Source organism: Spea bombifrons, chromosome 2 (genome assembly GCF_027358695.1).
Source record: "Spea bombifrons isolate aSpeBom1 chromosome 2, aSpeBom1.2.pri, whole genome shotgun sequence".
In the NCBI taxonomy this organism is placed as follows: Eukaryota; Metazoa; Chordata; class Amphibia; order Anura; family Pelobatidae; genus Spea; species Spea bombifrons.
In genome coordinates this window covers 87,046,271-87,072,867 of record NC_071088.1, presented here as the reverse complement: position 1 = coordinate 87,072,867, position 26,597 = coordinate 87,046,271, and the positions used below count along the sequence as shown (strand labels likewise).

The 26,597-nt window shown below is 38.2% G+C and overlaps 1 protein-coding gene across 1 annotated transcript in view; it reads right to left on the bottom strand.

The window, feature by feature from the left end:
- DMD (dystrophin) overlaps positions 1 to 25,782 on the bottom strand; it is an 870,543-nt gene extending 844,761 nt beyond the window's left edge. The window contains exon 1 of the mRNA XM_053455059.1: positions 25,522 to 25,782. Within this exon, the coding sequence (XP_053311034.1) occupies positions 25,522 to 25,603 (82 nt within the window). The 5' untranslated portion in view covers positions 25,604 to 25,782. The remainder of the gene's footprint in view (positions 1 to 25,521) is intronic.
- Between the last annotated feature and the right edge of the window lie 815 nt (positions 25,783 to 26,597).

Sequence of the window (26,597 nt, the reverse complement as noted above, 5' to 3'; positions counted from 1 at the left end):
TTTCACCATTGTTTTGCCTCCACCTCACCTACAAAGCACTAAAACCAGGAATTGAATTAACTACATATTGTATAATACCGTATTGGCTCGGATATAGGCCGCCCCCGTATATAGGCCGCACCCTAAAAGTTTGGTGCTTTTTTAAAGAAAAAGTTTTTTTCTTTAAAAAAGCACCAAAAAAACATGCTGCCACTGTGTGTCCCCCCCCGAGATACGCTGCCACTCTGTCCCCCCCGAGATACGCTGCCACTCTGTCCTCCCCCCCGAGATATGCTGCCACTCTGTCCTCCCCCCCGAGATACGCTGCCACTCTGTCCTCCCCCCCCGAGATACGCTGCCACTCTGTCCTCCCCCCCGAGATACGCTGCCACTCTGCCCCACCCGAGATACGCTGCCACTCTGCCCCCCCCGAGATATGCGGCCACTCTGCCCTCCCGAGATACGCTGCCACTCTGTCCCCCCGAGATACACTGCCACTCTGTCCTCCCCCCCGAGATACGCTGCCACTCTGTCCTCCCCCTCCCCGAGATACGCTGCCGCTCTGTCCCCCCCCCGACTTACCAGAGCAGACTCCCGGGTGTCTTGCGGGGCCGGAGGGGGACATCTATGCAAATCGCGTATACAACTCCCGGTGCCGGCACTCAGCGGAAGTGCCGGCACCGGAAGTTGTATACGCGTATTGCGTAGATGTCTTCCGCCAGCCCCGCAAGACACCCGGGAGTCTTCTCTGGTAAGTCGGGGGGGGGGGGTGGCAGGGTGTAAAATGTATCGTGCGGACTCTTAGACAACCTCCCGTGCCGGCACCCCCCCCCCGTGGGAAGTGCTGGCAGTGGAGGCTGTCTGAGCGTATCAGACAGTAGGATGCAGGTCCCCTGCACCGCTGCGGGGGATCTGTATCCTAACCCCGCTGCCTGCCCGGCGCCCTGGACTGCATGTCCCGGGCGTCGGGCGCTAGACCCCGAATATAGGCCGCACCCCCACTTTAAAGACTTAAAGTGGGGGAAAAAAGTGCGGCCTATATTCGGGCCAATACGGTATATCCACAATAGTAATACATTGATTAATAGTTATATACTTTCATTCATTTGTTGTTAGTTTTAGATAACTAGATTTATTTCACAGGTCTGTGAGTATAAGGATTGTTACAAAATATTTATATCTTTTAATTATGTAAGTCTTTTTGACCTTCTCACAAATCCTTCCCTACACCTTAACCAGGGTGCTCATTTGTATTCTGTCTATTTCTTCAAAGAAAATGTTTTTGAAACTTAGATAAAAAGACACATTACAAAATAAACTGAAAAGGCATCTTAGTATGTGACACTGGCAACCTTTGATGATTCGTCACGTATCTCTTGTGTCTCGAAAATAATTTGAGCGTTCAGTATGATAGTCTGAATATTAAAAAGGTTTTGTTGCAAATAAAATAATAGGCACTGAGTGTCCTCAGGTCCTCAGGACCTCACTCATAACAGAGAAAATAATTATTATAATTGTTCATAAAAGCTGGAAGATAAATATTTATCTAATTTTACGTGTGCAGATAGCTATTATGTTTCTTTGAAAAAAATATAGCCATTCTTATCATTTTAAACACATCAATATGATTACCTTTTAAAAACATGATAAATAACAGTTTGAGCTAATTAAAGATTCATTACACTTTTTTACAAGATTTTCTGAATGGGGGAACATTTTATCCAATCACTTTTTATTGTTCGGAAAATCTTTTTCCTTTTTCCTTTAAACGTGCATTCACATCATTACTGTTAAGTACGTTTTAACTAAAGTTATCCACTTTATACCGGCTTTATATCTGAAGCCTATTTGCATGTCAACAAATAAGATTCCATGAACATACCCTACTTAACCACTTTGTGACACAGGATTTTACTGTACCTATACAAATGATATATTGTTTTGTCAAGGACAGATAGGGCTTTCTCTTTATACCACTTTTTGTATAGTCTGTTATTTAGTTTGAATGTAATGTAAAACAAAACTGAAAAAGCTGAAAACAACAAACTGGACGGTACCCCTTATGATGTCACAGTGACATCACTGGAGTCTGTTTAATTCTTTTTTATTGTTTAAATTGTATTTCATTTTATATTCAAATTTGTTAAAATATATTCTTTTTTTTTTTTGAGCATTTTTTTAAGTGGGAGAAACTGCTTCTCCCTCTTTTCACTTTTCTCCTCACTGCTGCTGATCAGGGCCGGCCTTAGGGGTGTGCGACCTGTGCGACTGCACAGGGCGCCATGATTGCAGGGGTGCCTGCCCGGGACTTAACTTAAAACATCGGGGGTTTTTTTGTTTTTTTTTTAAACTTTATTTAACATCATTATGTTAAATAAAGTTTTTTTTTTTTTTTTTTTAACGATGCTTTAATCTATATCCCGGGCAGGGGCGCCGAGCGGTTGCTCGTGAAGTTCTCAACAACCGCTCGTGCCCCTTACTTTCCGTGATTTTCATGTTGAGCGCCGGACTATTCCGGCACCGCGGCAGAGCGAGAAGACGGATGCCTCCCGCTCTCACCGCAGGACTCCGGCAACAAGGTAAGTGGGGTGGGGGGGTGTAGTTTGAAGGGGCAGGGGGGGGTAGTTTGAAGGGGCAGGGGGGTAGTTTGAAGAGGCAGAGGGGGGGTAGTTTGAAGGGGCAGTGAGGGGGGCGCAAGAGGAATAGTCCGCACAGGGCGCCACAATGCCTAAGGCCGGCTCTGCTGCTGATCACAGAGGGATCAGCAAGCAGGGCTCCATCGCCCTCCATTGCTGATTGCAGTACCTCTGCAGTTTTACATTTTCTATTGTTTCCAGCAAAATGTTCACCACGGGAAGTACTATTATATCCTCTGAGGGGGTTTTAAGCAATGAACTATCATTATGATTACTAATGTCAATATACTAAATTAAATATACTGAATTCAATTAATTCTGAGTGCCTTAAATTTTGTTACTTCAAAAAAATATATATCTATATATATTTGTGTTTTTTAATAAAATCATATAATATATGCATGATACATTTGCATACAAATTTGATCATCTCAAGTGGTTCTCTCTGCTTCTTAATCGGTTTTAATAATCAGTTAATACATTAATTGTATTAACAGTATGATCATTACCAGGGCTGAACTGGTGATGGTGGGGAGGTCATGGCACTAGGTGTTTATGTTTACACTAGCTGCATACTGTGGCACATCATTGTTAAACAATGATTGTTAAAATGTATTTTTGCTTTAAGCGTAACGTGGGCTGTGCTTTCTACATGACGTTACATTTTCAAATTATTTGCTATGTTGTGCTGAAAGTTCTCAAAAAAACATACACAGTATTACATGGTATATTACAAATAAGATGTCTGTCTCATTTCCTAATGGACGCTGTAAACCAGGAGTTGGCGGACTTCTGAAAATAAAAGGTAATTAGCCAATTAAGTTTGTTTTTCACATCACTTAATTCCTTGTTTAAATCTACATTGTGTTGTAAACCCCTGCTGTTGGATATCTATATTTAATTGCAGTAAATACAGAAATGTTTGCTGTAACAAGAAAACAACTCATCTTTCATCAAAGTTTCATTTAGTTTCATAACTTTTAAGGATAATTCTTAATAACTAACAATTTTTTTTAAAAAATCATAAAAGTAACGTAGAAATATTTATATTGTGATTAGTTTCATGAAAAAAAAATTACATTTAAACCTATATCCCAAAACACATCCTAAATGATATGAAGCTTTTCAGTCTGCAAAATCTGGAACATACAGCTCTGCTAATTCACTGTACAGTGATTGGCCTTCAATTTTATAACCCGTGTTTTATAATGCACATTTAAGTTATTACTGGTAATGTTTAAAATTAATGGGGGAAATTAAAAATCAGCCCCTTAAGCAGTATATATTTAGGATTTGTCATCAATATTTTATCACTCCTTTATGACACTTTGTGCCAACAAATGTGACTTAGTTAGTATGCAGAGTAATGGTGTTGTAATAGTCCTGGGAGATTGCAATCTCCCTCTAGTCGGCTCAACATTAGGGAGTGCGAAGTCTGTCACTTCAGAGCTCACTTTACTGCTCCCTCATCACTACCTGCCTAAATCGGGACAGTTGGGGGGCATGCTATTACTGTATTCCCACTGGATGACCTGGTTAAAATGATAGTCTGCATGTATTCTTTTAAGTGCATAGATCACCTATTTCTAGCTCGCATTTCCATTTACTTTTGAATGAGTATTTGTGAATAAGTATGTGTGAATGACTGAATGAGTATGTGTGAATGAGTGAGTATGTGTGAATGAGTATGCGTTTATATATGTATGTATAAGCGTATGATAGCATGGATGTGGATGTGGATGTGCAAGTGGGGGCAAATATGGCACAGGCAGGCTGCTTAGAGGCAACGATGGCACAAGTATGCTCTTTGGGGGCACATATGGCACAGGGAGGCTGTGTGGAGGCAAAGGTTGCATAGCCAGGCCAGCATTGATAAGCTGTTTGGGCACAAAGATAGCACAGACAAGCTATTTAGGGCCAAAGATTGCACAGACATGCTGTTTGGAAAAAAGCTAGCAAGTCCTATGTGTCCAATCTATGTGTCCAAACTTGTGTGGCTTCTTTAAACGAGAATCAAGAAAATTACAGCTAAATGCGGGCACCGCAGAAATATTAAACAGCCATTGTCAAAAATGGTACAAAAAATGAAATCAGCCATTGTCGCAAAGGGGATATATATATATATATATATATACATGTACACTATACTACTATTACTGCTATATATATATTGATTTGTATTCATGCTTTTATGTAATGTTAAACTGTTAAATAAAAAAAGTAAACAAATGCAGTCCAGCGAAACAAAAAATATTCATTAATCCTTTAGAAAAGCAGTAGATGACAGTACAAACAATCAATGGTTCTGAATACTGAATGTACATTACATTCTTATATCACTATAAAAAAGAGAGTTTGAAATGCCCCATTTTAATTATAACAAATCTTTCTGATGTCAAAAATTATAATAAAAGTATTGATTTAGCTTTTATCCAGCCATATTTCAGCAAAAATACAAAATGTAATTACTACATGACACAAAATGTGACTACATTAAATTTAACAAGTATGCAGGCTTAATAGCTGGAATATTTGGAAATCTAAGGACAACTGGTGGTGCATTACTATGTGAGAAATAGCATCAGCTCAACTATCTTACTTTGAGACTGCAGGCTACACAATTGGGAGCATGATGAATATCATATTAACTAACATTATTGGGTTTAATACATTTATATCTGCAATCTCTTCACAAGTAAAAAAAAAATATTCGATTTACAGCCTGTAAGTGTTTCATTCATTTTTGAACAGATCTCCGACAGCTTGGTTTGCTTGAACCTCGAATTTTAACAGTACAGTATACAGTATATCTATTTGAATTGCCATCAGTATCAATACAACAATATCAATATATTTTTCATTGGAAAACATAGTGCTATAAAACTGTATCCTTTTTTGTTCAGGCATCTCAGGAAATATTAAAAGCCATTAAAGTGACGGTAAATTAAGTCATTTGCTAGAAAATGTAGGTTTATATTGATAAAACAATCTCCAAATAGTAGTGAGGAAGAGGCTTAGCTATATATCTGGTATTTGGGATATCTAAACCTGTTCATTTAACCTGTTTGTGTGTGTGACAATAATTAAATAGTTACATTTAACAGCAGTTACCCTTTGTCAGTGGATCAGTAGTAAATTAAATGATCAGTTTTACAGATCATACATAGTTTTGCCCTCCTATTTAGTACGTTTAAATAGCACCAAAACAAAACATTTTGTGAACATTTGAAATCAAGAAGACTTATGTAGTGTTTCATACGACTCAACATTTCAGGTGTCTATGGAAGGAAACCTATGTTGGGGGGTGTGGCAATAGCTTAGACCTACATTGATTATTCAGCTCCCTGGGCAAGTGTGGGGATATCAGAAGATCTCTTCAACTGGGCCAAAAGTGGCATACTGGGATTAGGGTTGCCACCAGTGTTCCCTCTAAACTGTGCGCTTGTGCACGCGCACATAGCATTTTTAGAGAGCTCAGATGTCAAAAAATTGTGCGCACAACAGTTTTTCCCAATAAAAAATATATATATATTATTTTTTTGATACTTTATGCGGTGCGGATATTGTGCGCGCATAATTTTGGCTCTGGGAAAATTTTTGCACAAGAGAAATTTTCTGCGCACGCCACCTAAGAAAAATTAGATGGAACATTGGTTGCCACCTGGACGGTATTTCCCCGGCACAGCCGGTATTTAGAACACCCTGCTGGTATTGGTATTTTAGAAATACCGGCCATGCAATTGCTGGTATTTTTTGCACGGGCAGACCAGCAGGGTAATTGGCAGGAGGGGGAGCGCCCAGAGCCACTTCATCCCACATCTTAAGGGGGGTGGGACGAAGAGCTGAGGCATGGCCATTGGGCGGGGCTGTGCCTGCATGCCGACCCCTTTTCTGGAGGCAGAGTGCCCCATGATATTCCTTTTAACCCCCTTTATGCCACGCTGCCTCCAGAAATGCCTTTTAACCCCCTATATGCCACTCTCCCTCCAAAAATGCTTTATACCCCCTATATGCCACTCTGTCCCATGATATGCCTTTTAACCCACTATATGACAGATTATGCAAATTAGCATGGCCAGTATTTTTTGCAAGAAAGGTGGCAACCCTAAATGGGATTATGCAGAAAATGTCCAGCAAAAAAATCAGACTGTTGGGAGTTATGGTATTTTTATCTCAAAAACAGACACTCCATCTGGGATATCCTTTTTTTCTCTGTAGTGTTGCCTACTCTTGAAACCAGGTATCCAAGGAATTGTATTTAACTGCTAATGTTTAATTTTTATTGTTGTTGTTTGGATGTGCCATTTATGTATACAGCTGCTGCTTTCTCAACATGTCTCAACAAGTCTCAACATGTTCTTCCCACTACAACACTGTAAATGAAATAAATTCTGCAGAAAATGTAAAATCTCAAAACAAAATGTTAATACAGTAATATCCTGTTAAGGCACTTGGCATCTTAGAACAAGTCTGCAGAGGAAGACTGTAAAGTGTTCACAATAGCATCATCAATAGGATACATTATTGCATCCTGTTATAGCAATAGTCATTTACCATAATCTGTTAAAAGGAAAAAGGAAAGTGCACTTAGTAACCCACAGGTAATAAAAGTGACTGGATAACTCGATTAAACACGCATTAGTATGCATTAAAAAATCATCCCTGTGCACACAAAGCAATGGATTCATGTACCTGCATGCATTATAAACCAAATCAAGTACTGAATTTAAATATCATGTCAACAAACCAAATGTGCAAGCAAGCCAAATAACGTATAAGAAATACACAATTAAATATTGTCCACGGTTGATTAGAATATGCAATGCCTGTTAACTCCTAGCAACATATCTTCAGTCAACTTAAATGACCTCAAAACATATTTTATATGTTATAAAAACATACAGGAGATGCATTTGGCCAAATGTACCACATTGTCCCGAATATAAACCCCTACATTCTGATGTTAATTTAACCCCTTCGAGACAAAGGCTGATTTTACTTTTTGTACCCTTCGTGACAATGGCCTTTTTAACATTTCTGCGCTGCTTGTGTTTAGCTGTAATTTTCTTCTTTCCCGTTTACTGAACCCACACACATTAGATATTGTTTTTTTCAGGACAAGAAGGGCTTTCTTTAGATGACAATGTTTTGATTGTATCATATTATTTACTATTAAAAAAATTATAAAATATGGTGAAAAATTTAGAAAAAAATGACTGTTTCTAACTTTTAGTTGAAAAATCTTTTACTCATCTATAAAAGGTAATGAAAAAACCTGCTAAATAGATTCTACTATTTGTCCTGAGTTTAGAAATACCCAATGTTTTTATGTGTTTTTGCTTTTTTCTACCCATTATGGGGCAATAAGTACAGGTAGCGTTTTGCTATTTCAAAGCCATTTTTTCCAAATCTGGTAATTCTTCCCCCCTTGTGCCATTTCGGGTATCTTTGAACCCGGCCAATGCATTTTACCCCATCAAGTCATATATTTTTGAAAACTAGACAGCCCAGGGTATTCCAAATGCTAGTATTTTAACTCTTTCCATGCACCATATCTACCACCAGTCTTTGTCAAACTTTATGGTAGTCATTTTTTTGCATTTGTTTTGTCATACACATTTTACTTCAGGTATGAATTAAAATGTTCTCGTTTATATCACTATCACAAAACACCCCAATATGTGTTCAGCAACATCTCCTGAGCGCAGCGATACCCCACATGAATGATTTTGCCTGGCTGTTTGGGGGCAAAAGGGCCACATTTGGGGCATGCGCATTTTTCAATGTTGAACTTTGGCATTTGGGGATCCACTGCCCATGCCCTATTTGGTACATCTTTGAGCCGGGCCATTTCAGTGTGCCCAATAAAGCCATATATTTTTGAAAACTAGACACCCCAGGGTATTCCAAATGCTAGTATTTTAACTCTTTCCATGCACCATATCTACCACCAGTCTTTGTCAAACTTTGTGGTAGTAATTTTTTTGCATTTGTTTTTTCACACACATTTTACTTCAGGTATGAATAAACAGGTTCTGGTATATGTCACTATCATAAAACACCCCAATATGTGTTCAGCAACATCTCCTGAGTACAGCGATACCCCACATGAATGATTTTGCCTGGCTGTTTTGGGGCAAAAGGGCCACATTTGGGGCATGCACATTTTTCAATGTTGAACTTTGGCATTTGGGGATGCACTGCCCATGCCCTATTTGGTACATCTTTGAGCCGGGCCATTTCAGTGTGCCCAACAAAACCATATATTTTTCAAAACTAGACACCACAGGGTATTTTAAATGCTGGTATTTTAACTCTTTGCATGCACACATTTTACCACCAGCATTTTTTCAAAGTTTGCAGTAATATTTTTGTGTGTGTATTTTTCCCACACACACCTACTTTATGTATGAATTTACAGCTCCTGGTATATGCCGCTGTCACACGACACCCCATAATGTGTTCAGCAACATCTCCTGAGTGCAGTGATACCCCACGTGCATGGGTTTGTCATTTTTTGGGGGAACTAAAAGGCCACATTTGGTACGTGTGCATTTTTCTAATTGGAAATTAGATGTGTGGCCATCCTTCCCCCGGTGTTAATTGGGACGTTGTTGAACCCGGCCCATTCAATTTACCCCATCAAATCATACATTTTTTAAAAGTAGACACCCCACGGGCATTTAATATGCCAGTATTTTAACTCTTTCCATGCGAGAATTGTTTTAAGCTAATATGCTAATTTTAGGACTTGCTCACAAAAATATATTTTTTATATATATATTTTTTTTTTTTATCATTATTTTTTTTAAAAAAAATTTTAACATTTTTTTTTCAACTTGGAGGTTCCCCTGATAGTGACATCAGTGGGAAATGATTTTTACATTTTACTGTTTTTTTACTATTTTTTTCTAATTATTATTAATTTTATTTTTTAATTTATTTTTACTAATCACACTGTGATTAGAAAGCTGGGCTCCATTGACTTGCATGGTGAATGCAGTACCTGTATTCAACCTGCAAGTGGAGCCAAAGTTCTCTAGATGGTCTAGACCATCTAGCGAACTTTTAAAATTTGTGGTTCCTGTTACAGGACGGCGGCCATCTTCCTTGATGGCGAAGATTGCCGGCAGCTGCGGCTGTGACCGCTCTCCGGAGCGGTCACAGCCCATCAAAAGGTTAGTGTTTGGTGTCGCTGGATGCCTCCTGATCGAGGCATTCCAGCGACACCATTTAAGTTTAGGAGGCGATCGTCGATCGCCTCCTAAACGCTTTTAAAACGGGCGTCCGCCGCCATACAAAGTATGGCGGATGTTGACGCCCCATGGAGGGGCCAGAGATGGCCCCTTCGTGCCGATCGCGGCGTTGCTGAATGCCTCGAGGTCGAGGCATTCAGCAACGCTTTTTGGGTGCAGAAAGCGATAGTAGATCGCTTTCTGCACCCGTTTAAAGACGTGCCGGTCCTGGCACGTCAATTGTCGTAAAGCACATGCTTTTCCGTGCCGTGCCAGGACCGGCAATTGTCATTAAGGGGTTAAAGAAAATGTAATTTGAAAAAACATTACTAGAAAGCTAAAACGGTATTTTCTCACTCACTCATTCTCTCACATTCTCACTCTCTTACACTCTCACTCTTTCACATTCTCTCACATTCTCACTCTCACACGCCCTCTCTCACTCTCTCTTAATGTCTCCGTACCTTTTCCGCTATGTTACGCTTATCCCTGTGTGTTCAGTCTTGACTCAGCGCAATTCCACAAAATGGCGGCGCTTCAGGGTACACCTGTTCTCCTGATTGGAGGAACAGGGAGAGGCTGTTCCCTTGACTCAGCTCTTTTGTGGAAGTACCCTAAGAAGCCCCAATATTGCAGACAGATTTGCAGGGAAAGAGAGGTGAATCAATGGGAGCAATTAGCCAATCAGTGGCAAGAAATGTCAGATCGTAGAGGAAGAAGGCAGTTTTGCATCCTAGCTGCAAATTCTGAGTCAGGTAAGTGCTTTATTTTATTTATTTTATCTTCATTTTTTTGTTTTAGAAAAATTAATATTAAAGTACTCAAAAAGTACTTTAACATGCATTCTTTCATAGCAGGGGGCATTGAATTGTCCCTTTAAAAAAATATGTATTTTAGACATTTATCAAACACAGATGATACCAATAACCTTGCATTTAAAAAGTTATTAAACAGAAATGTGATTCTGATGCAAAGTGTGAAAAAAAAGGTTTTAACACCTTAACAACTAAGAAGCCTTCCAACCAGCAGCATTAAGACTGACCTTTAAAACTTTGCACCCCAATCACTTTTTTATACATAATGCCAGATATTCTAGAATTACCTTATACATATCAGCATCTGCTTCTGGCATTTGATGCCCTTAGTTCTGTAGTATTCTGAACATGTTATAGTCAATATGAGGGCACTATAGGCAGGGCCGGCCCTATAATGGGGCAGACTGGGGCAATTGCCCCAGGCGGCACTTTAGAAGGGGCGGCACTTTGCCGCCCCAAGCGCTTTTTTTTGTTTTTTTTTTTGAAGCGGAGGAGAGAGAGAGGGGCACCGAGTGGTTTTCGCTTACCCGCTCGGCACCCCTCTCTCTCTCTCCTCTGCGGCGAGTCTCCCTGTTCGGTCCCGGTGCCGGCTTGTAATGCAGAGCGCCGGAAGTGACGTCAATTTCCGGCGCTCAGCATTACAAGCCGGCACCGTGGCGGAGCAGGGAGACTCGCCGCAGGACTGTTTAAAGGTAAGTACCGGGGGGGGGGCATCGTAGATTATAGCGTCGACGAAGTTTAAAATGCCGCCCCAGGCGGCGTTAAGTCTTCGGCCGGCCCTGACTATAGGTGATTGGGATTGATAGTATATTCTAATCTTAGCATTAGACATTTTAGTTTTTTTAGTTTTTTATTAAACTATCTTTGGTTGTTTTTTTTTTATTAAACTATGTTTAGTGCAAATAATATTGGGTGTTTTGATGTCACTACATTTCAGTGACAAGAGAGAAGCATTTTGGCCTGGAGCATCTTTCAACCTTTACTGGACTAATGTTATCAACAATAGAAATAACAAAACAACTGCATATAATGTTTACATAATTTTATTACAATCTGCTATACCTTAATAATTAATGAATGAGGGGTTTATTTCTAAAACCAAGAACTTGACTGGAGATAAGAATCATTCAGACAATTTCTTATGCTTGTTATTTCTGTGGTAACTGATGTTGTATTATATTTAAGTTGTTTTTATCACTTTATTTCCTGATCATTTTTAGCCTGCAAATGATTTGTCATTGTAGCAGCTCTTCTCGGAACCTTTTTCCAGAATGCTTATATGTTTCTGGAAATGGGGTCTCCAAAACTGTAGAAAATAGTCTAGGGGAGGTCAGACCATATCTGACTGACAAACATAGACACACCTGCACCCTGATGATAAAGTAAATGTTCAAAAAACCTTTGTCAGAAAATATTATTTATAAAGTACTTATTTATCATTAACTTAAAAAATGTCAGAATTTGACAACCGTACAAGGACAATACAGTTGTCACAAGAAACCTCCAAGTAACCATCTTTGGGATGCTTGCAACATTAACTCAAGTGTTCTGAGAAGAAGTATGCCAAACTCCCCTATACTCATACCTGGGAAATCTCTGGGTGTTTTTGTTCCCCCATGTATATGCGCTCCACTATTTGCTGTTGAAATCTCTGGGTGTGACCTGGAATCTTGAAGTTAAGCCTGCTTCCCTGGTTCACCAGGTCAGTGTTATTTTCTTCTCAGAGATAGAAGGGATTGTTTGGCCATGCCCTTACACATATCTAGCCACATCAAAAGAGGGAGAGCTCTGGGTAGACCACCCTGGCAACTTCCCATGTATGCTCACATTCTAAACTTAAGAGTAGACATGGATACTCCTTTAAGTAGTTAGTTTTATGTAGTGAGATAACAGAACAATATAATTAATTAGTGACAAGTACACAATCTTAATGAATTTAAATTGCTAGTACACTTTTCACAGAAACAGACTTTTTTTAAAGTACTTATATTAATTAACATTTTGTAACATTCACCAACATTGGTAGCGTCCATATGGTGATAAAATATTTTGAATATAATATTTTATTTTTTTCAGGCTAGTATAATTCATTAGTATTTTGTACTGTTTGACAAAGTTATGGTTGGTTGCTTCATTCAAAAATGTAAGACACCGGTAAGAATTATTTTGTCAGATAGCTGAAATAAATCCCATATATTTTGAAATATTTAAAATTCTGTTATGGCAACACATGGATATTAATTGAAATGAGCATCTGTATCTTGCTTTCTGTGTGCTTATGTGTTAAATTGAATATCTCATTTGAGTAATTGAGGTATTTATTGTTTTTTTTCATGTTTATTCATTAAATTAATAATTGCATTTATAGTATTATGTAGCTTGAGATAGCCGTGTTTTGTCAAGTCAAAAGTATTGTTATTGGAAATGCTATATTTATATATATATATATATATATATATATATATATATATATATATATATTTATTATTTTTATATAGCATTATTTACTAAATCATGTGCTTATGTTTGAATTAATTTTATATTTCTGATGCCATTGATTATATTATTAGAGCTGAAACAACGAATCGATAAAATCGATAATAATCGATAACGGAAATCATCGATAACGATTTCCGTTATCGATTAATCGAGTGATCGATTCGACGTTGGAGCACTAGGCTCCTTTTACTTACCTCCGCCAGCGTTCCCCGCTTCTGCTCCACGCTCTGCAGTCTCCGCCTTCTTCAAGCTACGTGACGACGGATGTGACGCGCGTCTACTATCAAGTTGGAAGTGGAACAAGTTCGTAGCGGAGGTAAGTACTCTTTATGTCTATTGTCTGTGCGAATGTTTATGTGCGAGACTGGGTGCGCGGCAGAGTGTGTGTGTGTGTGTGTGTGCGTGTGTGCGTGTGTGCGTGTGTGCGTGTGTGCGTGTGTGCGTGTGTGCGCGCGGCAGAGTGTGTGTGTGGGTGCGCGGCAGAGTGAGTGGGGGGGTGCGCTGCACAGTGAGTGGGGGGGTGCGCTGCACAGTGGGGGGGGGGTGCGCTGCACAGTGGGGGGGGGTGCGCTGCACAGTGGGGGGTCCGCGGCACAGGGGGTGGGGGGTCCGCGGCACAGGGGGTGGGGGGTCCGCGGCACAGGGGGTGGGGGGGCAGGGGATGCAGGGCAGGATGTGAGTGCAGGGCAGAGTGGGGCCAGGAGACTGGATGCAGGTCAGAGTGGGGGTGGGAGGGCAGGGTGGCAGACTGGGTGCAGAGCAGAGTGGGGGTTGGGATGCAGGGCAGGGTGTGAGACTGGGTGCAGAGTAGAGTGGGGGTGGGGGGGCAGGGCAGGGTGTGAGACTGGGTGCAGAGCAGAGTGGGGATGCAGGGCAGGCTGTGAGACTGGGTGCAGGGCAGGCTGTGAGACTGGGTGCAGGGCAGGCTGTGAGACTGGGTGCAGGGCAGGGCAGGGTGTGAGACTGGGTGCAGGGCAGGGTGTGAGACTGGGTGCAGGGCAGAGTGGGGATGCAGGGCAGGCTGTGAGACTGGGTGCAGGGCAGGCTGTGAGACTGGGTGCAGGGCAGAGTGGGGGTGGGGATGCAGGGCAGAGTGAGGGTGGGGGCACAGTGCAAAGGGGTGGGGGCACAATGCAAAATTCTTTTAAATAAACAAAAAATTTGCATATTGTTTTTTTATCCGATTAATCGATTAATCGAAAAAATAATCGGCCGATTAATCGATTATTAAAATAATCGTTAGTTGCAGCCCTATATATTATTGAAATATATTTTATTTTTGTTCATTATCTGTACATGATCTGTGATTTAACATTACATTTACAATACTTTCTTATGTTTTTAACCTTAATGCATTGATTAAGAGGGGTTGTGTGTGCCTTTTTTATGCAAGGCACGCATTAGGTACACAGATCAATTAACACCTCCTTGTGACTTTGGTATGGAGTGTAGAGTGGTGTTGATTTTTTTTACCTGATGTACTGAATAAATAATACGTTTTAGAAGACTGAGATCAATACCATTTCTTTTTTTTTTGGTGTCGCTTGTCTTTTGAAAAGTTCTCATCTGTACATTACATATATAAAATGGATGTAATTTTGTTTTTAAAATTAAAAAAAAAAAAGTATTATATTGTGTGCATATGCCAATGCAAACAGCAATCTAAACTTCCTGTTTTCAGGATTTTCATTACTCCTTCTCTTATATAGAATCTATTCTGACGGATTTAGAAGGAGAAGTCAAAAGAGTGAGTCCAGGACATTTAATAAAAAAAAAATTAAAAAAACAGACTCACAATCATATACATCTCCATCATTTTCTGTAATGTAGCAAATGTTCTTCAAGTCAGCTTTCTTTGTCTTATAAAGTTACTTGAGTACTGTTTCTAGTGTATATATATGTCCAACGCATTAGTTCCCATTAATTATGGATCTGCTAATCATAAAGACTTCAGTGAGTCTTAAATGCGTATACCATCAATAGAACCTTGAAAAAATATTTTTTAAACCTTTTAAAACCATGTTTGAAGTTCAGTGTCTGCTTTTAAATGTAAATCTTCAAAACGACCATTGATTATGCTTATGCAAACATTTGAATAAGGGCTGGGCAGATGATTTCAATGGAGATCTGAGCTTGCATTGAACTGCTAAGTATCCATGGAAACCAGATACCGGTAAAACAGTTACAATCAGTGCACACTCTCATGCTTAGCTTTCATATTAATGAATAGTCAATGCATTTGATATGTCCCCTGACTATTACCATATTTACTAAGTAAACTTTTTTATTGTATCATTCACATAATGTAATATTTTACAATATGTATAATATTAAAATTTGTCAGGAGTCACCTTTTCCTCAGGTTTACAGTAAATATACTAATTCTTCATATACACTACCAACATTAACTTGATAATGACGATGATGTTAATAGTAACAAAAAAATCATTGATCTAAACAAACAAAATTACGATGCAATACATTAAATGTCAGTCAGTAACTAATCTCCTCATTTATAGAAATATAACCAGGTTTTTCATGTAATTGTATGTGTTATTTAATAGCTTAATCAGAAGCATTTTATTTTTTCCAGATTACAGGGTATATTTAATTTCATAGTTAATGAAGTTAGGGGCCTTTTGTTTGTAATTCAAGGATGAAACCGCACTTGACAGTTACATAGTACATGAGGTTGAAAAAAGACCTAAGTCCATCAATTTAACCCTTGTTCAACAGGAGTATGAAATGTTTTCAATGTTTCTATTTTGGAGAGTCTATCCCCAACGTTATGTCTCCAAGCATTGTACCTTCCATAGTATCTCCTCAAAACTATTGCCCTGATCTGCCTTAAAATTCAGTTTTCAGTCAGAAAAAGATCTCTCTATCTGAATCCAAACAATGACATGCAGTATTTTACTAGAACTGTCTGAATGCAGGGCTTGCATTAAGGTGCCTTTATTATAGCACCGCTGTATTCATTAGATGTATTTTACATAAACCATGCAGTACCTGAATGTTTGTGAATACAAGTTGTTGGAAACATGTTTTTATTATATTTTTAAAAAGTTGTGCTTCAAACAGTTCAATCATCTTTATCTTTCCACAGAATCTGCACAGGACAGTGGGTCATCCCGCCATCTACAAATCTATAGAACGTGTACAACTTGACACTATGACTCGTTCTTTCTCCTACTCATCAGCATGAGTATGTGCAACACATCATTCTGATGGATGTTGGCAGAATGGACCAATCAGGTGCAACTACTGTATAGGCCCTGCTGATTGTTGCCAGCAAGAGGTTAACTGATTGTTTCTGTGAATACATACATACTGTTAGATGGTTGGCTAGTAGTAGTATGATGATAATACATGTGTCAGTGTCTACTTACTATATATATGTGCAGTAACATAACCTAATTTGATGCACACATATATTAGGAAACATTTTATAATGTATACATAAAGGGTTCTGGATATACACACAGCATAAACAACTCCTCACCTCTGCTAATGCAGTTTTCCCTATAGTGTGCATTCATCATAACTCAAAAATCATTCTTTGATTTCGCCTAACTAATGAGCTGTGTGACTATATTCCAGCTTTGACAATTTGTCTAGCTTCTAAGTAAAAAGGAATATCCTTCTCAAACATTTATTTTTTATTTATTTTTATTTCAAGTATTTATTTGATTGAATTTCTCAAACATTTCAGAGTTGTTGTGCCCATTTGGTTGTGGGATGAGAATATAATAAAATAAATATACCACTAAAAAGCTTTCTATGGGAAGAAACTGAAAAATTTGCTCAATGCATGATGGCTACTTATTATACAGTACATATCATACCACAGTGTGGTCCAACATTTTGTGGAGAGCTTGCATGCATTTAGCAAATATAGTCTGAAACAGATAATATTTTAAAAAGTATCGTACAGGGGACCATACGAAAATCCCAGGGGCTGCTCTAGCCTGCAGGTCCACAATTGGACAATAATGCCATAACATACCGTGTTTCCCCGATAGTAAGACACCCCCGATAGTAAGACGTATCGGGGGTTTCAGAGGGGTCGGCTAATATAAGCCGTACCCCGAAAGTAAGACATATGTCTTACTTTCGGGGAAACACGGGGGATTTGCCGGGTCCGCCACTCTAAGGGGCCGGGAAGTCCCCACCAAGGCCGGCCTTACGTGTCTGCGGCCGCACAGGATTTAAATTAAAACATCGGGGTTTTTTTTTAACTTTATTTAACATCCTCCATGTTAAATAAAGTTTTTTTAACTTTATTTAACATGGAGGATGTTAAATAAAGTTGAAAAAAACCCCCGATGTTTTTATTTAAACCCTGTGCGGCCGCAGACCCCTAAGGCCGGCCCCTTAGAGCAGGGCCGACCTTTGGGGTGTGCGACCGCACAGGGCGCCACACTCCAGGGGGTGCCAACCTGCGGCACCCGGCACCCCTCCAGAGACGGACAGTAATGTCCGCCGCTGGAGGAGCAGGCTCGCAAGGGAGCGGTATCGGAGGTCTTTAACAGACCTCCGGCTCCCTTGAGTGATTTTAAGCCGGGTTCAACCCGGCTTAAAATCACTCAAGGGAGCCGGAGGTCTGTTAATGACCTCCGATACCGCTCCCTTGTGATCTGCGCGGCAACAGCTGTTGTGCGCCGGGGTTTCTTCTCAGATCCCGGCGCACAACACTGAAGCCGCGCCCACCGCTGTCCGTGCTCTCTGAACCAGGAAGAAGACAGAACTGAAGAAGAGGAGCGAAGAGGAGGAAAAGAAGCTGAAAGAAGAAAGGAAAGGTAGGAAAGCATTAAGTGAGAGTGGATTGGTGTATATGTGTGGATTGGTGTATATGTGTGGATTGGTGTATATGTGTGTGGATTGGTGTATGTGTGTGTGGATTGGTGTATGTGTGTGTGGATTGGTGTATGTGTGTGTGGATTGGTGTATATGTGTGTGGATTGGTGTATATGTGTGTGGATTGGTGTATATGTGTGTGGATTGGTGTATATGTGTGTGGATTGGTGTATATGTGTGTGGATTGGTGTATATGTGTGTGGATTGGTATATGTGTGTGGATTAGTGTATATGTGTGTGGATTGGTGTATATGTGTGTGGATTGGTGTATATGTGTGTGGATTAGTGTATATGTGTGTGGATTTGTGTATACGTGTGGATTGGTGTATATGTGTGTGGATTGGTATACGTGTGGATTGGTAGGCGTGTTGATTGGTAAGTGTGTGAGAGTGATGGGTGTTATGCTGTACCATTTCCAATGTCTTTTTCATGATCTAATTATGCTCTAAAAGTACATCATAACTCCCATCACTCTCAATTTTTTCCCAATATAAGACATACCCCGAAAGTAAGACATAGTGGGGCTTTTAGGGATAAAAAGAAAGTAAGACACTGTCTTACTTTCGGGGAAACACGGTATTATGGCACGAAACAATGCCAACAAGTTACATTTATGTAATTATTTATAATAGGGCAAGTTACACTTAGCATTGTTGGGTTTATTGGAAAATAATCACAAGTGTGTTTTTCATTTTGTTCTCTTAGGTTCACATAATTCACAGATTCACCTTGGAAAAACAATTGTTTAGTTTTAGTGTTGAGCATTAAGGTTAAATCATGTGAAAACCGCAGTGATTTGCTTCTCGTTTATATATCTTGACTTTGACAAGTTGTAAAAAAAACAAGAGCTGAATAATTCACTAAAGAAGATTCTTAACTTGTGTTGATTAAAGAAAAATTCTGGTCATTTATGCTTCATTTTTCCCAGTCAGCAATCATTTATCATAGACAGAATCAGCATGCCATTAAGTCCAAAGCAATTTGCTGCTTAGTATTTAAGATAGGCAGATTGAAGAGTAAATAAATGAGTAAAAAAAAAAAAAAAGCGACTGAAGTGTTCTGCTGCATATTTATGGAAAATGTTCTCATTGTAGAATTTATTATGCAATGGAATTATTCGATATTTCAGATACTCATATCTGAATTTGTTGAAGCGACAGGGCATTTAATGAAGCCGAAACAAGTGGTTTAATACACCGTGGAATTATTTGCTATAGTCTTTCTGGGGGAGCCCAAGTTAAAAAAAGATTCACGTGGAAAATCCATTTGAGCTATGCTAAATATGTTTGCATTGAAAATTAGTGTGCAGAGTCTTGAATGTGATTTCTGCCATTCTTAATCATTTACCTGTTGGCCTCTAGAGTTTCTCAGTTTAATTTGTATAAAGCAATCTTGCTTTGATTTTAACATCAGTTTCACCTATGGTGGAACCTTAACTGGAAATTTAAGAGGTATATAGTTTTCACTCATAAAAATGTTTTACAAAATCTCAGAATTCAAAATTATTGCATACCAGTTAAAAATGTGTCACATATAATAACTTTGATTTTCTTTTCATATTGTAAGGCAATCCAAGAGTGGATACATGTGTTGAAAACATAATTTCTGTGCTAGGCTGTCCAAGGAGGAAATGCTGTTCCCTTCCACCAAAACCACGCCCACATCCATTATATCATGATTAATAAATTAATTTTCTCATGTTCTTTCACACTCTCATTCACACTCTTTCATGCTTTTAATGTCTTCCTACCTTCTCCGTTGACTGCTTCCGTGTCCCTCTCTTTTGTCTTCTTCTATATTTCTTCCTCCCCTGCTTCTCCCCATGTCATCTTTCTTTGTCCACTTCTCCGTGAACCTGATCTATTGGTGCACTTCAACAAATGGGCTTCATGACACACTCTCCAGATTGAAGGAACAGGTTAGAGGCTGTCCCCATGGCTCTGCCCTTTTGAGGAAGGGCATCGCCAGAATAATGCGGTTAGATTTGCGGAGAAAGGCTAGGTTTCCACTTGGGTTTTTGTCCTGTGTTATTTTGTTGATGAAAAACCCCAGAAAAACACCAAGAAAACTACCACTGCATTTTCCTGCGTTTTGGCGTTTTTTCTGGAGTTTTTTTCCGGTGTTTTAGCCTTTCTGTGGAAATTTCTTTTTTGACCTTAGGCAGTTTTCCAGCCTTTACACGTTGGAATTTTCACCCAGCTAAAATGGATTAGGATAAAGGGCAAGTATCTGCCCCCTCCTGATGTCATTTCCTTGGTAGAGTTCTACTTAAACACGCCCCGGCAGACCCTTTTGTCACTTTTCTGTGGTTTGTAAGGCATGCTTTATTCCGAATGTCAGCTCCTCTAGGAAGATTGGCCCCAAATGATGGTGCAAATTGTTTGCTGTTGCTTTTGGCACGCAGGATCCAGTTGGGTATGTTTGTTTGTAATGGCATGTTTATTCCAAATGGTGTAAATTCAATATGAACTTTGTTTTGTGTGAAACTGTTTGTTTCCAGCCTATTTCTCGTAGGACACACAGATACTGGGACCATCCTCTGCATTGTAACTGTGGAAAAAAACGCCATAAAAAACGCCAAGGCAAAACCCACATTGTAAGGCAAAGATCCAGAAAAAACGCCAAAACACAGGAAAATGCAGTGGCAGTTTTCTTGGCATTTTTCCTGGCGTTTTTCATCAAGAACATAACGCAGGACAAAAACCCAAGTGGAAACCTAGCCTGAATCAGTCCTTTTAGTCATAGCTATTATGGACAAATCATGCCCACTGAAACTATTAAGTTTCTTTATATTACATTCCAAAACAAAAGATTTTAAAATATCATACAAATTACAAGAATTTGAGTTAAATTTATAATCTGTACCAGGCCTCAAAGACCTAGTATTCAGTCTTAACTTTGTGTTAAATAGTTTCTGTAGAGGTTCAGGTACAGTTAAATGCATCTTCTACTTTTTGTAAACAGTCATTATACATAGCTGAAATTTAAGTGTGCATTGTTTTATTGTTAATAGTATGTTACTTCCGGTTTATTTATATTATCATTTAGTTTGTTATGCATAATGCAATCCAACTTTCATTTCTCTTACAACAATTTAAATATTCATATATTACTATAAAGATGTAAAAATTGGATACTGAATAAAATATATTCTTGAATATAAATAAAGGAAGATCTTACATTTAAAGATAAACCCATGTTTTTTTTATGACTGGAAAATTATAACACATTCAATACTGGATGGTTTACTTTATGGGAGGACTGCCACCATTCAGCCCAGCCTAAGTTAAAGACCCAAGAATAAAGTGTCCAAAATATTTGGCTGACAATGGGAAGAGGACAATGCTCAATTTGCACATCTGGTCATGTCCAATGCATATTTGGTAAAATAGACTGCATAACAGGAATATAGAAATTAATGTGAGGGTGTAAATGCCACCTAAAGTTATGTAAGATACCATGTTGCTATATGTAACACAAAAAACTCTTATAGAAGTGCTCAACACACGGGCAGGCCATCCACCCCCTCCCTTTGCCAGCCCTCTCCCGTGTTATTTAAAACAAGCATATATTGATTGCCCTTTATTTATCTACCCAGTGTGAAATCTCTCTTCTTGCCAAGGTCTGCAGATCTAGCAAGAAAGAAGGACAAACTGACCTGGAAGAGTTAAACCATATTTTGATTAAGGAATTCCTGCTCAGTGATTAAATCTACAGTCCTGGGTGCCTCCTTTTTATATTGCTATCTCTGCATAATTTAAGCCATATGTTCTCTTGAGACGTGCCTCCATCAGCTTCAAAGACTTCACCATAAATGCTAGGATACTGTCTAATTTATATAACCTTGTATTTTTTTACCAGAAAAATAAAAACATACAATAGCTATTCATTAAAAATCCTTTTCTTTATTTGTGTGTTGAAACCTGATGGATATTTTTGTTTCATAACTTTGCACTGGAGAAGGACTCATTGTGAAACGTATCAATTCCCTGCCTATGTGCCTGCATGTGAATTTTCTGTGGGTAAGCAGGAAATCAGAAATTTATATTAGGGAAGCGGTAGCAACTTTCAGCCCAGCGCTCTACCCTGCAGACAATCCTTGCTAAAGCTAGGCGCCCTAGTAGAATTAAAATTCACAAAAAGCTTTTGGTGACAATCCACAAACCACAGTTTCAGGAGCAGTTGCCCTCCTGCCTAACCTCCCTCAAAACTTTGAGTTATGAGGAGAAGAAGCATCTCATTTAAAGAACAATTTACTCTCCAAAATTGTATTTTGTTTTGTATGTTGGAGACCAAGTTGCATTGAATTCAATGTATTGACTGCATGTAAATGAATGCAGGCCTAAGTTTTTGGAGTTAGAAAATTAGACTTTTAACTGGTTACCTCCACTAAACCTGGCAGTAGCACCCACATTGAAGTCACCGAAGCAGTGGCCTATGATATGTATGCTAAGAAAACATCACATACATGTGATTAATTTACCATGGAAATAGGGATGGAATTGAAAACATATATGACAATTGTTTTTAGTCAGTAAATATATATATCAAAATGCTTGCATTTGTACATTTGTACAATAAAAATGTGTATGCAGAATGATAGATCATATACGGTAACTTCTAGTCACCCGAGGTCATAATCAATGCACATAAGTTTTGACTCTCAGTTACTGTCTTATGTGTTTTCTAAAATATTACAAACATGAAAATATTCAAAACATTTTACAGTTCTTTTTTTGTATGTCTCATATTCATTTATGATTTCAAGCTTTTGGAGAGAATGTTGTTGTATGACACCTTGTTTTTGGTGACTTGCGAAAAGTAACAGTCCTAAATGGTTATGATACTCTTAAGATGCACAATTTGTTCACAAGAGTTTAAAATAAACCCTTTCTCAGTAAAAAGAAACCAAAAAAAAAAACAAAACATGAATAAAACGAAGTAATCATATAAACAGTGAATTTATAGAAAGCAGGTTCATTGCTAAATGATAACATATGCTGGGCCTATTGTACATTTATACTCCTGAATTGTAAAGCCATTTTAAGAATGATGAATACCTCAGAGTGAATCATGGAGTACTAAAGTAAAATGCAGTTACAACATGTAATGCACTATGTAAAAGAAGATTGCAAATGATCAAGCGGGTAATTCATCTTCCCCATTCTTTCAAGCTTTACTATCTGCTGATAGATTAAATCTTATCTCTGATTCATATAACCCATAGACTGTTCATGTATTCGCTGGACTAATGTCCTAAGACACTAATTTTGCCTTGTGCTTTACTTGTTTTATTGTTACACTATAAGGGAAAAAGGCTGTTAAACTATCGTGCAGCCCGTAAAGCAATCAAGGTATACGTTAAGAGCACCCACATTCAACAGAGCTTTTTAATGTTCTGTCTCTAGCACATATAAATGATTAAAGGGGCAGCATATTACATGCATAAAATATTATTTTCAAATTACATTTTTGTTTTACAGACCTAATAGACCATACGTTTGAGTTAAACCAAGAATAAGCTTAGTGATGATTCAGTTGAACTCCAGCTACTGCAACCCTGGCATCTGGCTTGAAATAAAGTTTTATATAAGGCTTTCAATGTTTAGTCAATAGAAAGTAATTGTGTACATATACTTTTAGGTTTTTTTTTTAACTGAACTCTGTGTGCCTTGTAGAATATATGCTGATGGTACAACAGGGTCTTGCTGCTCAACACCAAAGCCAGTCTCGAGGGGAATATGCAGTGATTTCACTGAAACAAGAATCACTAACTCAAACCAAGAGAGAGAGAGAGCCACGACATTCAGCATGGGGACAAGTGATCCAATAGTAACCACATTTTTCAACATTGGTAGCAGGCGAAACATCAGGATGTGCAATACACAAATACATATAAATTACAAAAAAAACCCTAAAGATTTTCTTTTAAAAACAGAATCAACAGCTTTATCTATTATATTTTAGTCGATAACTAGGCAGACTTTGCAATTACAATAAACCATAAACAAGGAAGCAAGTGGACCCTAATAGTATAGTGGTCTTTACTTTGCCAGTAACCCAATGATCTGCTTTGGTTACAAAAAAAAAAATCTTGGACATGACTTCATGAACAGGAATTCTAGTTGTTGTAAATGTATCTGTCAACCGTTGGGAGCAGGTGACTAATAACCAGTGTGGGCTGTGTACTACAGAAGGGGAACAACATTGTCAGACATTACGAATTACATTATGTGTTATTATTTTTTTAAAAAAGTTTAAGTGCCTAGGTAAAATACAAAATTTTAAAAACTAAGCCTTTGTCAATGCTAACATATATTTCACTGTACAGCACCCTAAGGAGATCATCTGAAAAAGAGACCACTCTGTTCCTAAAAGCTTATGTAACTTCAAACAAAGTCTCCATAATTTATCTTGAGCTAATATGTCGATATCCATTTTTCTTTAATTAATAATTTGATATTTTGAATGCTAAGTACATCTTTTCAAATTTCATTTACCTTGCCAGCAACATATAGTCAGTCCCTAGATGCAAATCTAATGGGCCTACATGTCCATACAAAAGTGTTTATATTCTGTCTCCATGTCTTTAGCATTTAAATCTCTCTCACACCTCTGGGACTTTGTCTCAATTAAGTGTGAAATTAAGTGTAAAAGCTACTGTTGAATAACCGTCAGAACACTCGGATGTGTTTAATGGTCGTTTAAAACGAGTTTCTGTTGTACTTAGAATTTCTGTACAAATGGTCCCGCTAGTGATAAGTGAACCCGTCTACAGCAGCTTCTACTAACATGCATTGTAACATTATCAGAATGAAAAGCTGTTAGTTTGCAACGGTCGTATAACAATTACACCATGAATTGAGAGAAAGATCTTAAATTGTTTCAGCAGCTGTTAACATGCATTCAATGGGTCCTTCTGTTAATGTTTAGTCAACTTCACAAATACCATAGTAAGCTCCTCAACCTTATATAGCTTTGTTAGTGAGCTTGTAAATAAAACTAAACATTGAATGGTCTATAAATTACTACTCAGAGCTGCTTCCATAATGAACCAGATTGAAGCACGGCAGCTGAAACTCTATCTTAGGGGGGGGGGGTTCCACAGGCGCTTCCATTTAGAGATCTAATGACTTGCCCCATTACACAAATAGTATTGGAAGCTGTCAGAATATGTCACGCTACACACAGGCTTGATGCTTCTTTTACAACTTTACATGTAAAAGTTGAAGTTACAATCATCAATTTCACAATTTATTCTGTATTCATCCATTTAGTATTAACCAACATGTAAATAAAGCAGAACGCTTTTTATACAACTGGCTGTTAAAGCATATTGCATATTAATGTAATGTCATATTTTCATTAATTGGGAAAAACATACTTTTTTGGTAAAAATAAAATACTAAAAAAATGTAGGCACAGATTAACAACGAAGTCATTTAAAAATCTACAAACAATTTAGCACTATAATTTAAATAAAAAAAATATTGACTTTACCAGATCTGTTTTTGATGATGTCATTAAATTCATCCACGGCAGTATCATCCCTTGAATCCTGTGGATTTCCACTTTCAGCCATAACTTTCAGTCCAGTAGAAAATGACTCTTCTAATCAAGAACTCACGTTTTGTTATTGTAGTTGTTTCTGCTGTTTCTTCGTATTACACGGTTCTCAATAAATCAAATTTCTTCAAGAAAACTCCAGAGACTAGGTTGTGTGCTTTGCCCTCTAAGGGAGACAGCCTTGCAAATCTGCTAATAGTGGCTGCAATAAGAAGGGAGAATAAACTGTCAAGCCCACAGACCAGAGAAAACAGGTGCTGACCTTAAAATAGAAGTCCCCTTTATAAACTACAAAACATGAATGTGGAGTAGGGACTATTAAACTTGACACTCTATAAATCAGCACCAACTTGTAGATTCCAGAAACTATTTCCGCACTTTGCTCAATCAATACAAAGACCAATAAAAGTACCAAATTGCCAAAATAAACTCAGAGGACATACATAATTTAGTTATACTTCACTTAGATGCTGATAGTAAAGATATGATGGCTATGAGTTCAATATCTATTGTATCATTATAGTTAGATCAGGAGCCAAAAATGAGTTGTGGCCACATTTTTTTTTGTTGTTGCACTAATGTCTACAATAAAGACTAATGAGTACAATACATTTTGCTTTAAGGGCTTTATGTACAGTATATGTAATATACTGTACTATTGATGTTGTAAACACATTAACTGTATTGTATTCTAAAGCTTAGGCCATTCACCTAAAAGTCAAGCAGTTATTAATATACCTATGTCTTATCTAACAATACATTTAAAAATATTTACATTGGCCCAATGTAAATACCTAGTTTTACCCACATTTAAACGCTTAGCTATTCCAGTTAAAATTAAGTTGTACTATAAAGTTTCTCAGTTGTATTGTGTGTATATTTTTTATTGTTCATAAATGTGCAATACAATCTTTTGTACTTTGCATCACCAATGACAATAAAAAGTGATACAATTTAAAACATGCAATTATTATTATTTTTATTATTATTTTGTATAATAAATTCTGGTT